At 50.2% G+C, this 13694-nt stretch overlaps 1 protein-coding gene across 1 annotated transcript in view; it reads left to right on the forward strand.

Moving 5' to 3' along the window:
* The window catches only part of THSD4 (thrombospondin type 1 domain containing 4), a 582110-nt gene that overhangs the window by 78874 nt on the left and 489542 nt on the right, over positions 1-13694 (forward strand). The window contains exon 4 of the mRNA XM_047736180.1: positions 4539-4909. Within this exon, the coding sequence (XP_047592136.1) occupies positions 4539-4909 (371 nt within the window). The remainder of the gene's footprint in view (positions 1-4538; positions 4910-13694) is intronic.

Below are 13694 nucleotides of genomic sequence, written 5' to 3' on the forward strand. Positions count from 1 at the left end.
GGAGAGAGAGGGGGATTCCCAATCTTTCTTCCTCTTCTCCTAAGGACATGAATTCTATCGTGGGGTCCTACACACATGACATCATCTAAAGCCAAGGAACCCCTGAGGCCCTCCCATCCAAATACCATCACCGTGGGGGGCAAAGCGGCACCGTTTGAATTTTGAGAGGGACTCAAACATTCAGTCCCTGACGACCATAAACAACCTGTTCATGACCTTTGTCCCTACTTCCATCTGATTGTTTGTGTTTTTCTGACCAATTGGTTGGAAATAATTGGTAAGTGAGGAAAAACAGCCGTTTAGGGTGCATTTTAGAAATGCCTCAGGTTTTCTGCTTCAGTTTAAAAAAAAAAGATTTTATTTATTTATTTATTATTATTTATTTATTTATTATATTTATTTATTATATATTATATATAATAGTACATATTATATATATTTATTTATTTGGAACAAAAAGAGAGCACAAGCAGAGGGAGAGGCAGGCAGAGGGAGAGGGAGAAGCAGGCTCCCTGCTGAGCAGGGAACCCAAAAGGGGGCCGGATCTCAGGACTCCGGGGTCATGACCCGAGCTGAAGGCAGACACCCAACCTACTGAGCCACCCAGGCATCCCTTTCTGCTTCAGTCTTAACATGACATGTGTATACTGGGGAAGAAGCGATGTGCTGGCAGGTTATAAGGCTTTAAGATTCTATTCTTGATTTGGCTTTGTCCAATCGTGATTTAGTCCTTGTTTTGTTTTTAAAATTATTTTTATTAACATATAATGCATTATTTGCCCCAGGGTTACAGGTCTGTGAATCATCAGGCTTACACATTTCACAGCGATCACCATAGCACATACCCTCCCCAGTGTCCATAACCCAGCCACCCTATCCCTGCCTCCCACCTCCCAGCAACCCTAAGTTTGTTTTGTGAGATTAAGAGTCTCTTATGGTTTGTTCCTTGGTTTTGATTCTTGTCACAGATAGGTCTTGTTAATTAGTCATGATTTGGGGAATATTGTATCTTAGTACACTTGAAAGTTTTCCTGCTATGCTTCCCAAAAAACTCCTTGACTGTCAGAAAACAAGGAGGGTGGTGGTCATCAGGAGGGCTGGGAAGGAGCCAGCTGAGGTGGGGCTCGGATGCAGCTAGGAGGCCCACATCCAGAGCACCCCCCTTTATTTTTTCTTTGTTTTTTTTCTTCATTTCTTTCTCTTTGTTTACCTTTCCCCTCCCTTCCTTCCTCCCATTGCCCCCCTCCCCAGTCTCTTTTTTCTTTGTTTCTGGCTGCGTACTATGAAAATACAATTTTGGAGTATGTGGTTGGATTCCTACCATGGGGACTGAGATGGAATTTCAAGTCACTCACCATAATTCAACTATAAATTAGAGAATTTTTATGAATAGAATAGGATGGAATGTGGTTTCATGTTTTCTTCCCCCAGGGACCCTGCCCAATTTGGCAACGGGAAGCTAAATTAAGGGTGGGATTAGTTCTAGGAAGTGGAGTTCCAGTGGAACTACATGCCTCATGCAAAAGTTAGCGACAGTGCCTTCCTTCTTTGTGTTCACGAGGAATCAGGAGGTCCTGGATACCCAGAATCCCTGGATGTGCCAGACACATACTTCTGGCTTTGTTTGTTTATCCCAGTTACCCTTCTAGAACTATCAAAGGGGATGTATTTCGACTCCTTTTACCCTTCGATTTTCCACCAAAAGTGGGCAGGGAGGCAACATGCTTCAGGGGGAAAAAAAAAAGGAACCCGGAAATAGGAACAGGCAGGCTTCAGTGTCAGCCCTGCCTGTGCCCCTTACCAGCCTGCGCCTGGGCAAGTCACGCAGCCTCTGGAGGCCCCAGTTCTTTCCTGCAGAAGGGACAAAATGACATCAATCTCTCAGGGTGGCCGAGCACCCTGTAAAATGTACCCTGGAGCTAATGGTGTCTACGCCAGAGACCTGGTCCCTCCAATGCCAGACTCGGAAAAGGGACTCAGCAAATGCCTGTCCACTTTTCATCCTTGTACTAAACACTGCATTAGTGTCCTTGGGCTGTTGTAACAAGTTACCACAAACTCGATGGCTTAAAAAAACAGAAATTTCTCCCTCACCGTTCTGGAGGCCAGGAGTTCAATGTCAAGGTGTTGCTAGGGCCATACTCCTTCCAGTTACTAGGGGGACATCCCTAGTAACTTCTTCCAGTTTGTGTTGGCTCCCTGTGTTGCTGCTCATGGCTATTATCTCTCCAGTCGGCCTCGGTGGTCACAGGGCCTTCTCCTCTCTGTCTCTTTTCCTCTCTGTCTCTTCTCATTTCTCTTCTCATTTTCTCTTCTCATTTCCATGTGATGTGAAGGAGCTCTGCCTTCTTGGATTTGTTCCACACAAAGGAGAGGATCATCCCTGGACCTGCTTACAGCTCAGTGGTACTGTGGGGACAGAGGATTTGACCATGAAAAGTCTTTGAGCTTTGAGCTTTGGGCCAAAAAATCTGTCAAAAACAAAGATCTTAGGGATGCCTGGGTGGCTCAGTGGGTTAAGCCACTGCCTTGGGCTCAGGTCATGATCCCAGGGTCCTGGGATTGAGTCCCACATCGGGCTTCTTGCTTGGCGGGGAGCCTGCCTCTCTCAGCCTCTGCCTGCCACTCTGCCCGCTTGTGCACACTCTCTCTCAGACAAATAAATAAATAAAATCTTTAAAAAAAAAAAAAAAGCCAAGTTAATCATGGCTTTTTGTACTTCAGATGGAAGGGTGAGGCTCACTCAAAAACTCACGTTTCCAAGGAAAGTCATAGTGTTGGTCAGTGCCACACAGGTAAGAAGGACATTCCAGGCGAAGGATCCAGAAACTCAAGGGCAGCTCTCTGCTGGGGAAGAGCAGGGTGTGCTGGAGCTGTGGGAATGGGAGTTGGGTACACTTGACTGCAAACCCGGCTACGCCAACATGACTCGGGTGGGTCACTCGTCTCTGAGCTTCAGGTGGCAAACCTCTCCTCTGAGAGGTGAGAATGGTAGACAGCAGGGCCACGGTGAAGCCTGGAGATGACACGCATTATCTGGGACTGAGTACACACCTGACTGTCACAGCTGTTACCTGAGTCCTCCTCTGAGGCCTTCTTAATCCCTCTCCCCTCTCCATCCCTTCAAGCCCAGGGAAGCCAGTCCCCCCGAAGGCTCCCCAATCTTGTGCTAGCTGCACAACACATTTCTGCTGGGTCCATGCCATTAATGTGGATCTAGGGTGCTTTCCTCCTGGTCCTCAGTGCTCAGCTTCCCGCGGGGATGTAGCTGGTCCTCAGAGCGTGTCTGCGGGGGCACCGTGTCCCCACACTGAGTGCCCTGTCTGGCACAGCTGTTCCCTGTGAAATGACCGGTTAAGTGAATAAGAGTGTAGAATCACCCTCTAGGTTAGAACTTTAAAACTTTCGGGGTGCCTGGGTGGCTCAGTGTGTTAAGCCGCTGCCTTTGGCTCAGGTCATGATCTCAGGGTCCTGGGATCAAGTCCCGCATCGGGCTCTCTGCTCAGCAGGGAGCCTGCTTCCCTCCCTCTCTCTCTGCCTGCCTCTCTGTCTACTTGTGATCTCTCTCTGTCAAATAAATAAAATCTTTAAAAAAAAAAAGGACTTTAAAACTTTCTGACATTTCTCAGGTCTTCTGATTGACCATGGAAGCTGGAAAATCATCAGTGGTTACTGACAAATGTTTCATGCCAGGCTCCCTGCTCTGCGCATGCATGACCTGACTTACATTTATTGTGTCCCCGTGAGGTAGGGACCATCCTTTAGAACACAGTACGGCTCCGAGAGATTCAGAAACTTCCCAGTCACAGGGCTAGAAGTGGTGGCAGGGAGGTGACGCCAGGGCAGGGCCTCTAAATGGCAGTGTCCCATCCTCCTGCCTGCATGGAGACTGGGCCCCGGGGCTTCCCCAGCAGCTTAAGGGAAGTACAGTCCGTCTGGCCTGCACCCTGAAGACCTAAGTGGGAGGTTAAGGGGGAGTCCTGAGGGGTAAGCCTCAGGAGGAGCTGAGGGCACCACACTGAGCTCTCCAAGGCCACAGCAGAGGAAGCAAGGACCGAATTAGGATGTTTGTGAGCCTTGGGCGCTTTGATCTTTGTGTCGCCCTTCTCTGGTTAAAAAAAAAGTTCTATTTTGGGACGCCTGGGTGGCTCAGTTGGTTAAGCAGCTGCCTTCGGCTCAGGTCATGATCCCAGTGTCCTGGGATCGAGTCCCACATCCGGCTCCTTGCTTGGCGGGGAGCCTGCTTCTCCCTCTCCCTCTGCCTGCCATTCTGTCTGCCTGTGCAGACAGGCATATCGGCTGTGCAGATAGGATATCGGCTCTCTCTCCCTCTCTCTCTGACCAAAAAAAAAAGTTCTATTTTACGAGTGCATCGGTATAAAGACGAATATAACCCAGGCTGGACTGTATTCATTTCGTTCTTCTGATTTTAAAACCGGCCCAGTGCCTAACAGATGGGGCTTTCGGGTCATCCAGAGCCTCTGGGGGTGAAGCAGGAACAGGTGTTCGGGTCCCCTAACCGGCCTCTGTCTCCGCAGGTCCCGCAGCGGATGGCGGCAGCCCAGGGCATCCCCGAGGACAGTGGCGGCGGCGGCTCCCCGGGCGTGTGGGGCGCCTGGGGGCCCTGGTCCGCCTGCTCTCGCAGCTGCAGCGGCGGCGTGATGGAGCAGACGCGGCCCTGCCTGCCCAGCTCGTACCGCGCGCGGGGGGCCCTGCGGCCCGGAGCGCCCCCGCGCGCCTTCGCGGGCCACGTGGTGTCGGCCGTGCGCACGTCGGTGCCGCTGCACCGGAGCCGCGAGCGCCAGGAGCTGCGCGCCCCGGTCGGCCCCGAGGCCAGCCGCCAGGGCCCGGGGTCGCGGGGCAGCCGGCACCCGCAGGCGCGGGCCCGCGACCCCACCGCGGAAAGAAGGTACACGCGCCCGCCCGCCACCTCCCCTGCCCGTGTCCCTGCCCTTGTCCCCCGCCCTGCGCCCTCCCAGAGGTCCCGCGCTCAGAGTCCCGGCCTGCTCGGCGGCTGGGGAGGAATTCTTGGCTCAGCGTATTTCCTTTCATCTTTTGATGTGTTTTGCAGCCCTTTAAGCGTTGAGGCCACTCCCACCCCACTCTGTGGTTCTGAATAGTCTTCAAAGTGAAGCTAATTCTGAGAAGGCCCTTAGGCATCAACCTTAGGGAGGCCCTGTGGGGAGGGTTGAAAGAAGGCGGGCAGTGGGGAGCCCTTCAGGCCCTTGCGCCCTGGGTGCCAGGGAAGGGAGGTCGGATGCTGGACGAGGGGCCTTCCCATGCTGGGGCTGATGCGAGTTTCCGCAAACTGAACGTCCGTGGAGTCACACGTGCTCCCAGACCGTTGGTTTCAGAAGTCTATGCATTTTCCAGAAAGTTTTCCCGGAGAGTTTTGAGTGAACACGCTGCTTTGAGGATATGTCCAATTAACGACCTAACACTTTTGTAGAGTCTGCATAGGGTGTGTTGCATAGCAGCGTTCAAACAGTTAGTTGTACCGCTGTAAAACGCCTCCCATGGCTAGGCCCGCATGAATACGACCAAGGAGGCAGTGTCGGTGGGAAAGGTAGCTGTGTCAATGAATCAGTCAACCCATCTTTACAGATGAGTCAGTATTCATTCAAAAGCATTTGTTGAATGCTCCTAGGTCCACGATAGATTCTGAGAGCTTATTAATACAAAAACAGAAACAACAACAAACGGACATTTACGGGGAGAACGGGATATCGGCGGTGACCACTGTTTTGCGCTGCGGCTAGATGCTTCTCGAAGGTCTGTCTCAGCCCAGTGCTGTAGGCCGTCAGTGCATCCACCCGGAGGTCTAAGGAAGTTACAACCCAACCACCCTCCCTGGTCCCTTGATATGCTCAGTAGGAGTTTTTTTTTTTTATTTATTTATTTTTTTAAAGATTTTATTTATTTATTTGACAGACAGAGATCACAAGTAGGCAGAGAGGCAGGCAGAGAGAGAGGAAGGGAAGCAGGTTCCCTGCTGAGCAGAGAGCCCGATGCGGGGCTCCATCCCAGGACCCCGGGATCATGACCCGAGCCGAAGGCAGGGCTTTAACCCACTGAGCCACCCAGGCGCCCCTCAGTAGGAGTTTAGAGAGGACCATTTCAAAGGGAGGGTGCTTTAGCCGAATTCTGAAGGATAAACCGAATTTGGGTGGATAGAAGAGGGGAAGAGCTGTGAGTTCCGAGGCCTGGCAGGACCTGGCAGGGGGAGGGGAAGAGAAATCCACTGGGAGGATGCCTCCTTCCTTTTATCTGAGCACAACCCATAAGAGGACAGCTCCCCATTCCCTTATCTTAGGTCCTTATGGCCAATGCATTTTAGAATCCAGAACTTCTCAGAATCTCTAAAGATAATTCAGCGTTTATTTCACATGTTAATGGCCTCCATTCTGTGGTATGGGGCAGAGTCCCATAATCGATTGTATTATTACTTCTGCCATGAAACATTTGAAAGTTCGTATTAAGTAGGATTAAAAAAAGATCCTAATAGTCTTGTGACCCTTTAGGACAGGTGTGCAGCCCAGTGAATTTTGACACCAAACCAACAGGAACATAAGGAGAAAAGAAAATAAAAAGGCTTGGTTTTCAAAATTCTCGGTTTGAGATTTGCAGGTTTATAATAACTAAAGTTTATCGAATGCCTGTTCTATACCAGGCACTGTTCTTATCCCTCGACACTGACCACCATATGAAATAATGCTAGTATCATCCTCAGTTTAGAGGTGCAGAAGAGGAGGCACCCGGGAAGTGGAGAAACTTGCCAAAAGCAACCCAGCCAGTGTGTAAAGAGCTGGGATTCAAACCCAGGCAGTCACGGCGCTAAGGACCTGATCAGGTAGCTGTTACACACAAGGAATCCGAGGGCCTACGAGATGAAAGGGCTCCCAGAGCCCTAGAGCCCTAGAAAAGCTAAGAGTTGAAGGTGCTCCGGCTCCCGTATCCCTGGAGTGCTCACGGCCTTCTCTTACAGCCGCTGTGGTTGAGAACCTAGAAGAGCTGCCCAGGGAACCGGCTCTTCGCTGGCCCAGGCCTGTACTGCAGGCATTCTGGCCCATGTGCTTTGGCAGTGGGAAATTTTTTTCTCCTAACATATTGACAGGGGGCCAGTTACTGTTTACTATGAAGTTCCTACAAGTTTTTATCATACTCTCGTAATTTGACAGCTTCAGAGGGAGCAGTCCAAACATGAGGCCGGGAGGCCTGAGCTGCCAACAACTGTCACACTCTTCCCGGCTGACGAAGATCACATTTGCTTATATTTATCCGTCATTAGGAGCTTGCATAGTATATGTGACCCCAGAAGAATTATCAGTGTGTTTGCTGGATGGTTGTCTGCCCCAGTTTCTGTTTCAGGTTTGAGGTTTGAGGCAAAGGCTGTTAAGGCTTAGATGTTTAAGAAAACCGTTAGGTTGTTATGCTAGGCAACTGAAAACTTAATTGGAGCCAGATAACAAATAAAACAGAACTGTTCAACCTTCCAGCAAATATTTATTAAGAATTTACTATGTTGTAAGGTCCTGGGACAGACACAAAGGTGAATGAAAGCCGGGTTGGGGGCTGAAAGCTCTTACTCACAGGCTAGACCAACTGTTTGCAAACTCACTTTTTAAAAAATTCTTTTAGCATAAGAGTCCTTTCTGTTAAATCAGCATCAGATTGGGACTCTGTTTGTCACAGAGGACATGTAAATGGACTAGTGATTTTCAGCCATGGCCGACCGACCCTTAGAATCTTCTGTCCACCTTTGAAAAATCTCAATACCCCAGTCACATCCCAAAACAACATCTGGATCTCTGGGGGTTGCAGTCCTGAATCTCTAGGGGTTGCAGCCGAGGTTGGAAACCAGGTGTTTGGAAGTATCTCTTAAGGTTCTATGGTGGAAAAATTTGGAAATTGAATATTCTCTAGCCGAATTTTCCAGGCTCAGAGAGCACATGTTCAGAATCACTTGCAGTGGACCGGGAAGGCTTGTTCAAAGTGGAGCTGCCCAGGCCCCAGCGTCTCCCATGCCTAATGGGGGTTGTGTTTTGTAGGCTTGGGGTGTGCTCTAGGTAGCTTCATATTAGGCGATTCTGATATACTCCAGAATTGGAGAACCACTGATCTAGAAGGTTAGAAAAGACATGTGTGTAAACGCCTTCCCTGTAAGACAGTGTGATGAATGGTAATGATGCTGGTTGCCATTTTGGATCACGGCCTATGGGCAGACAATGCATCAGATGCATTGTCACATTTATAGTTCATACAACCCAGTGAGGCAGGTGCATATATTCACATTTTACAGATGAGGAAACTGAGGCTGGGAGGAATGGAGCGACTTGCTCAGAATGCCCTGCTTCAGGAGAGACAGAACCAGAATTCTAAGTAGGTCTGTTGGAGTCTAGCACTCAAATCCTTTTCACCTGAATGGCGATTTTGAAAGTGAGGCTGCTCGCTTTCAGCCGGTATGGTCAGAGAAGCTGCTGGCAGGTTAGACGGTTCGAGCCACGTCTTGAAAAGTGGATGCGATTTGGGAGTCAAGGCTTAAAATGAACTGCGACTCTTCCTTGCAGGGCTCAGCTCTTGTAGCCAGGGAAATCTTTGCAGCAGAGGGTTCAAAAATGGGCAATCGCAGCCCTTGTCCTTGGAGGCCTGACATGTAGTGGTGGGTGAGTGGCAAACCCACAAAATGTGGAACGTGGGAAATCCTTGAGAGATGGAGCAGTCAAGGCAGACCGCACAGAGAAGGTAGGATTTGAACCCAACCTTGACAAATAAGTAAAATGTGCTTAGCTAGAATATATTTAGGAATGTCTTGAGTCCAATTGCTTCCATATCAGACTTTGTCTCATTAAAGCATATACATACACAATGCAAATCACACTCTAAAAGCCTTAGAAATCATGTCAGTATGGAGGCACGAGGGGGGCTCGTCAGTTAAGTGCCTGATTCTTGGTTTCCGCTCAGGTGGTGGTCTCAGGGTCATGAGATCGTTTGCTTGAGATTCTTTTCCCCTCCTTCTCTCTCCCCCTCTGCTCCTCCCCCTGCTCATGTTCTCTCTCTCAAACAAACACAAATTTAAAGAAGATTTTGTTTATTTATTTGAGAGAGTTGACGAGTGAGAGAGAGAGGGCAGGAGTGTGGGTAGAGGCAGAGGGCGAGGGAGAAGCAGACTCCCCACTGAGTGGGTAGCCCGATGCGGGGCTCAGTGGCAGGACCTCAGGATCATGACCTGAGCCCAAGACAGACGCTTAACTGCTTGAGCCATCCAGTTGCCTCAATAAATAAAATCTTAAAAAGAAAAAAAAAATCATGTCAGTGTTTATTAGAAGTTCTCCAAGGATCTGAGCTTAGGAAAGCTGGTTAATTTTTCTGAGCCTCAGGATCTTTATCTTTCAAATGATAGTAATAACAATGCCCAGCAGCTGGGGTTGTTGGGTGATTCAATGAAATGATGTGATCCTACTTCCTGTCCTGCAACAGATGCTCAGGAAGTTGTAGCTATACCTCCCTTTAGAGCTTTAAAGGCTGGGTGTTCATGTGTTAGAATTCCAGTTAGAATTCTGATTCCTCAGGAAGGATCAGGTGGAGGGCCGGGGCCACAGAGGAAGACAGGGAGACAGGAAATGAGGTCTGTTCCAGGAGGGCAGGACTCTGGGCCACACAGCCCGGGTGCAGCCAGGATCCCAGGGCCGGGGCACCCTGCCCTGCACCCTCTCTTGGCGTGACCTGCTCAGAAAAGCCTGCCACAAAGGGTGGCCTCTCCCTGGGATTTAGTCAGGGCACTGACACCTGCGGAGGCTCTGGACTGGGGGAGTTCAGCCTGCAGGTCTTGGCCAACAGATTCCGTAATGGTACTCCCCAAGTCCTTCCTCTCTCCACGCCCAAGGCGATGTCCTGGTGGTGGCTGAAGGGGGAGGGGTGGAGAGAGGAGGGCACTCGGTGAGCTCCGCTGTCTGGGCCGCAGGGCAGCCACTCACTGTGCAGCTCAAGGCCCTCCTCAGGAGGAGCCTTCCTCCCCAATTTCTGGAAATGGGTGCCGGCAACTGGAGGGAGCTGGAAGGAGCCCCTCTGACTGTAGGATTTTCCCTTTCATAGAACTTAAACCAAATTTCTTCTCATTCCCAACATGTCTGGTGGTGACGAAATCCATAGAGTGTCCTGCTGCCTAGAGTCCAAGTACACAACCCACCAGAAACCTGTTGTAAACGTCTACTGGCCAGTTTAAGTCAGCTTCCAAAGACAGGCTATAAGACTAGACCCCACTCCTGTGAGTAACCCTCGGGTAACCCTCCCTGCTCTGGTTGCTGGAGAGCCTGCTACCAGGCGTCCCTTCCCCACGGGCTTCCTGAGGTTGGCCTACACTAGTCAGTTTTCCTCACCACTGCCCATGGGAACCAGCTGGGATTTGGGAAGAGGATGCTTGATGGCTTTAATGCCGAGGTTTTTTCAAGATAGGAAGCACTCCTCCCTTCCATCAGTGGTCATGGTCAAGTTGAGAACTTTCATCCACTGGAGATAGTTGTAGGAGTCAGGGACCATGGAAGTCACGACCGTGAAAATCATGGCCATTCTTTCCATTGAGTGTGTGACACTTGGCATGTCACAGCCCTCAGGTGTCAGAAAGGTTGTGGAGGGCAGGCTTCCCAGAGCTTTCTGGAGAGGTGGAACTAGTTTCCTGTTGGGAGGTTGTCTGGCTGGAGGGGGCTGCCCTCGCCCAGACGGCACAGACCCACATCTCAGGAGCAGTTGTGGCAGGTACTCAGTTATTGCTTTTTGTTCTGTTTCAAATATTGGTCCTTCAGTCTCAACAAACATTTGTTTTTAGGCTCTTAACCAGACCTTCAGGTGACAGGTGGGAACGGGAGCCAGCATAACTGGAAACACCTGCGTCTTAGCTCTGGAGTGGACAGGCCTGGTTTGTCTGCCCAACCCCGCCATTGCCCAGATGTGTGTCCTGCCACATCGCCATGCTTGCCCCCCAGGGGGATAGTCACGAACCTGCTTCGGTGGGCTGCTGGGAGTTGGGCATTTCGTACAGAGTGCTTATGCACAGTGCTGGGCTCCTCATAAGCAGTCAGGACAGGTGGCAGAACCCTTCCCCCTACCAGGCACATCGGTCGGCATTTTATACGCAGCATTCTGTCAGGTCCTCATCACAGTCATGGGTGGCACACTGGTATTGTTCCCAGTTAGGGATGACAGACTCCAGGGTCAGGGAGAAAATGTCTAGACCGAAGTCACACATAAGGAAAGCAAGAGAGTCAGGATTTAAACCCATCGGGGCTATGGGATGCTCCTCCCAGATTTGCACTTCTAGAAAGGCTTTTTTAAAATTATAGGTAGTACTCCTTGATTAAGGTAAGTGTTATAAACCAATACCTCTCTGAGATGAGGGAAAATGGGATCTTTCTCCAATATTTGCTCTAAGATTTTGAGTATAGTACATATATGTGCGTGTGTGTGTGTGTATACACTCAACATGTATGCTTATGGGCTTTTACACGGGAAGCCCAGGGGAAACGCCAACTAGGGATAGTCAGCAGCCGGCCAGGCAAAACCTTAACTTTATAAAGGTATTTGCTTTTAAAGGCTGCCTGTGGATCACAGAGCTTCGTTAGTAGAGCTGACATAGCAATTACATTTTTTTTTTCTTTTTGAAGATTTTATTTATTTGAGAGAGAGAGAAAAAAAAGAGCACAAGCAAGGGGAGGGCCAGAGGGAAAGGCAGAAACACACTCCCCACTGAGCAGGGAGCCCGATGCGGGGCTCAGTCCCAGGACCCGGAGATCATGACCTGAGCCAAAGGCAGATGCTTAACCCACTGAGCCCCCCAGGCGCCCCTAGCAATTACCTTTTTGTGTTTTGTTTTCGTTTTAATTTGTTCAGCATTCTTTGTGCATTTGCTGTCAACCAGGCATTGTGCTAACACAGAAGGGATGGACAGGTGAAGGAGGTGTGGTTTTCAAGGACCTCCGTGTTTACTGAGGAAGTACGCCAGGGATGACCACCGTGGTGGGGTACGATGCATGTACCACCTGTGGGGAAGCAGAGGGCTGTGGGGTCACAGAGGTGCAGCTCACTCTTGGGGAATCAAGGTAATTTCCATGGCTAAGGGTGATTTCCTTAAAGGCTGGATTAGCGTTTCTCAGGTGGGAAGGAGCTGGGAAGTAGTTTAAAGATGGGGTGTGGCAGTGGTTTGGTGACACAAGGGGAACGAGAAAGTCTGCTTTGGCTGGTGGGGTGGAGGGAGAAGTCAAGCAAATGGACATTTACAAGGCTAGGACGGAAATGGAAAGAGAGGTCAGGGAGCCAGGGAAGGCTTCAGAGAGGAAGTGATGACTGAGTTGAGCTATGAAGAAGGATTTTAGCAGAGCCCGAGAGTGAGGAGGGCGTTCCCCCAAAAAGCACACTGTGGGGGTGGAGACCTGAAGGCATGTGTGAGCCTGTCACGTTCTGGAAGTTGTAAACAGTCTGATGGGGCTGGAGCACAGGCTGTGCATGAGGGAATGTCCAGGCAAGACTGGGGAAGTCCAGAGGTTCCTTTCCAGGAAGGGACTATCCAGCAGGACTAAGGGGATTGCATTAGAATGTCTTTAAGGATAGTTCCTGTTAATACAGAGGACCAGCTCTTTTCCATTTTAAAGCCTGTTGATGTCTCCATTGTGCAGTCAGTCTAAATCTCTCCTTCATGCCCTTGTGATTTGCAGAATGGCCATGCCACCGACCTACCCCATTTTCATATGTCACAAGAAGCCAGGGTTTACTGGTCGGGGAGCTAAGACTTGAACAGCACAAATTTATCCTCGCGCAGTCTGGAAGCCAGAGGGCTAAAACAAAGATGTGAGCAGGACTGTGTTTCTTCTGGGGGCTTCGGGGGAGGACTTCTTTCCGTCCCTTTCCCATTTCTAGAGTCTGCCTGCCTTCCTGGGCTCATGAGCCTTTCCCCCCCATCACGCTGCCTCTCATCAACTTCTGGAACTGTCAGCCGCCTCTCCTTATAAGGACCCTTGTGATTACGTCATAGGAGCTCTGCTAATCCAGGATTATCTCCCCATCCTGCGATCCTTAATCTCATCGGCAAAGCCCCTTTGCCAGTAAGATAACAGTCTCAGGTTCCTGGGGTTCAGACGTGGGCATCTGGGGGTGGTGGGAGCATGATCCACATACCATAAAGTACTTGCCTTTGGGGGGGCATCTTAATTATACCCTAGTCCTGGGATAGTTTCTGTGTTAGCAGGACCCCCAGTCACTGCCCCACATCATGTGTGATAATTTCCACGGGAAACTTAGCAGTACTTTTTCCCAGAAAAAAAGAAGAAAATCCATGCTCCCCCCACCCCTCCCTTAAGTGTCCTCCTTTGGACACGAGGTATTAATCAAGGACAGTGACATTAATAAAATGAAAGGTAATAGACGCCTGAGGCACTAGTGTGGAGTAAAGGGCTCTGTCTTCGAAACCCAGAGTCCCAGGTCCAGTTCCCGATCCTCCCAAATGCTTTCATCTCCAGGCAGGTCCCCTGCCTGGGCCTTACTTCCCATGTCTGTGAAATGAAGGGGTCCTGTCCCATCCGTTAGGGTCTCCCGCTCGCCCTTGGCACGTCCCTGAGGCCCAAGTGCTGTTTTATACGTTCCCACCACCGTTCTGCCATGCAGAGTAATGGAGAGAGAAGAAGGCAGCAGGAGGACACAGCTCTGAG

Source organism: Lutra lutra, chromosome 7, assembly GCF_902655055.1.
Source record: "Lutra lutra chromosome 7, mLutLut1.2, whole genome shotgun sequence".
Lineage (NCBI taxonomy): Eukaryota > Metazoa > Chordata > Mammalia > Carnivora > Mustelidae > Lutra > Lutra lutra.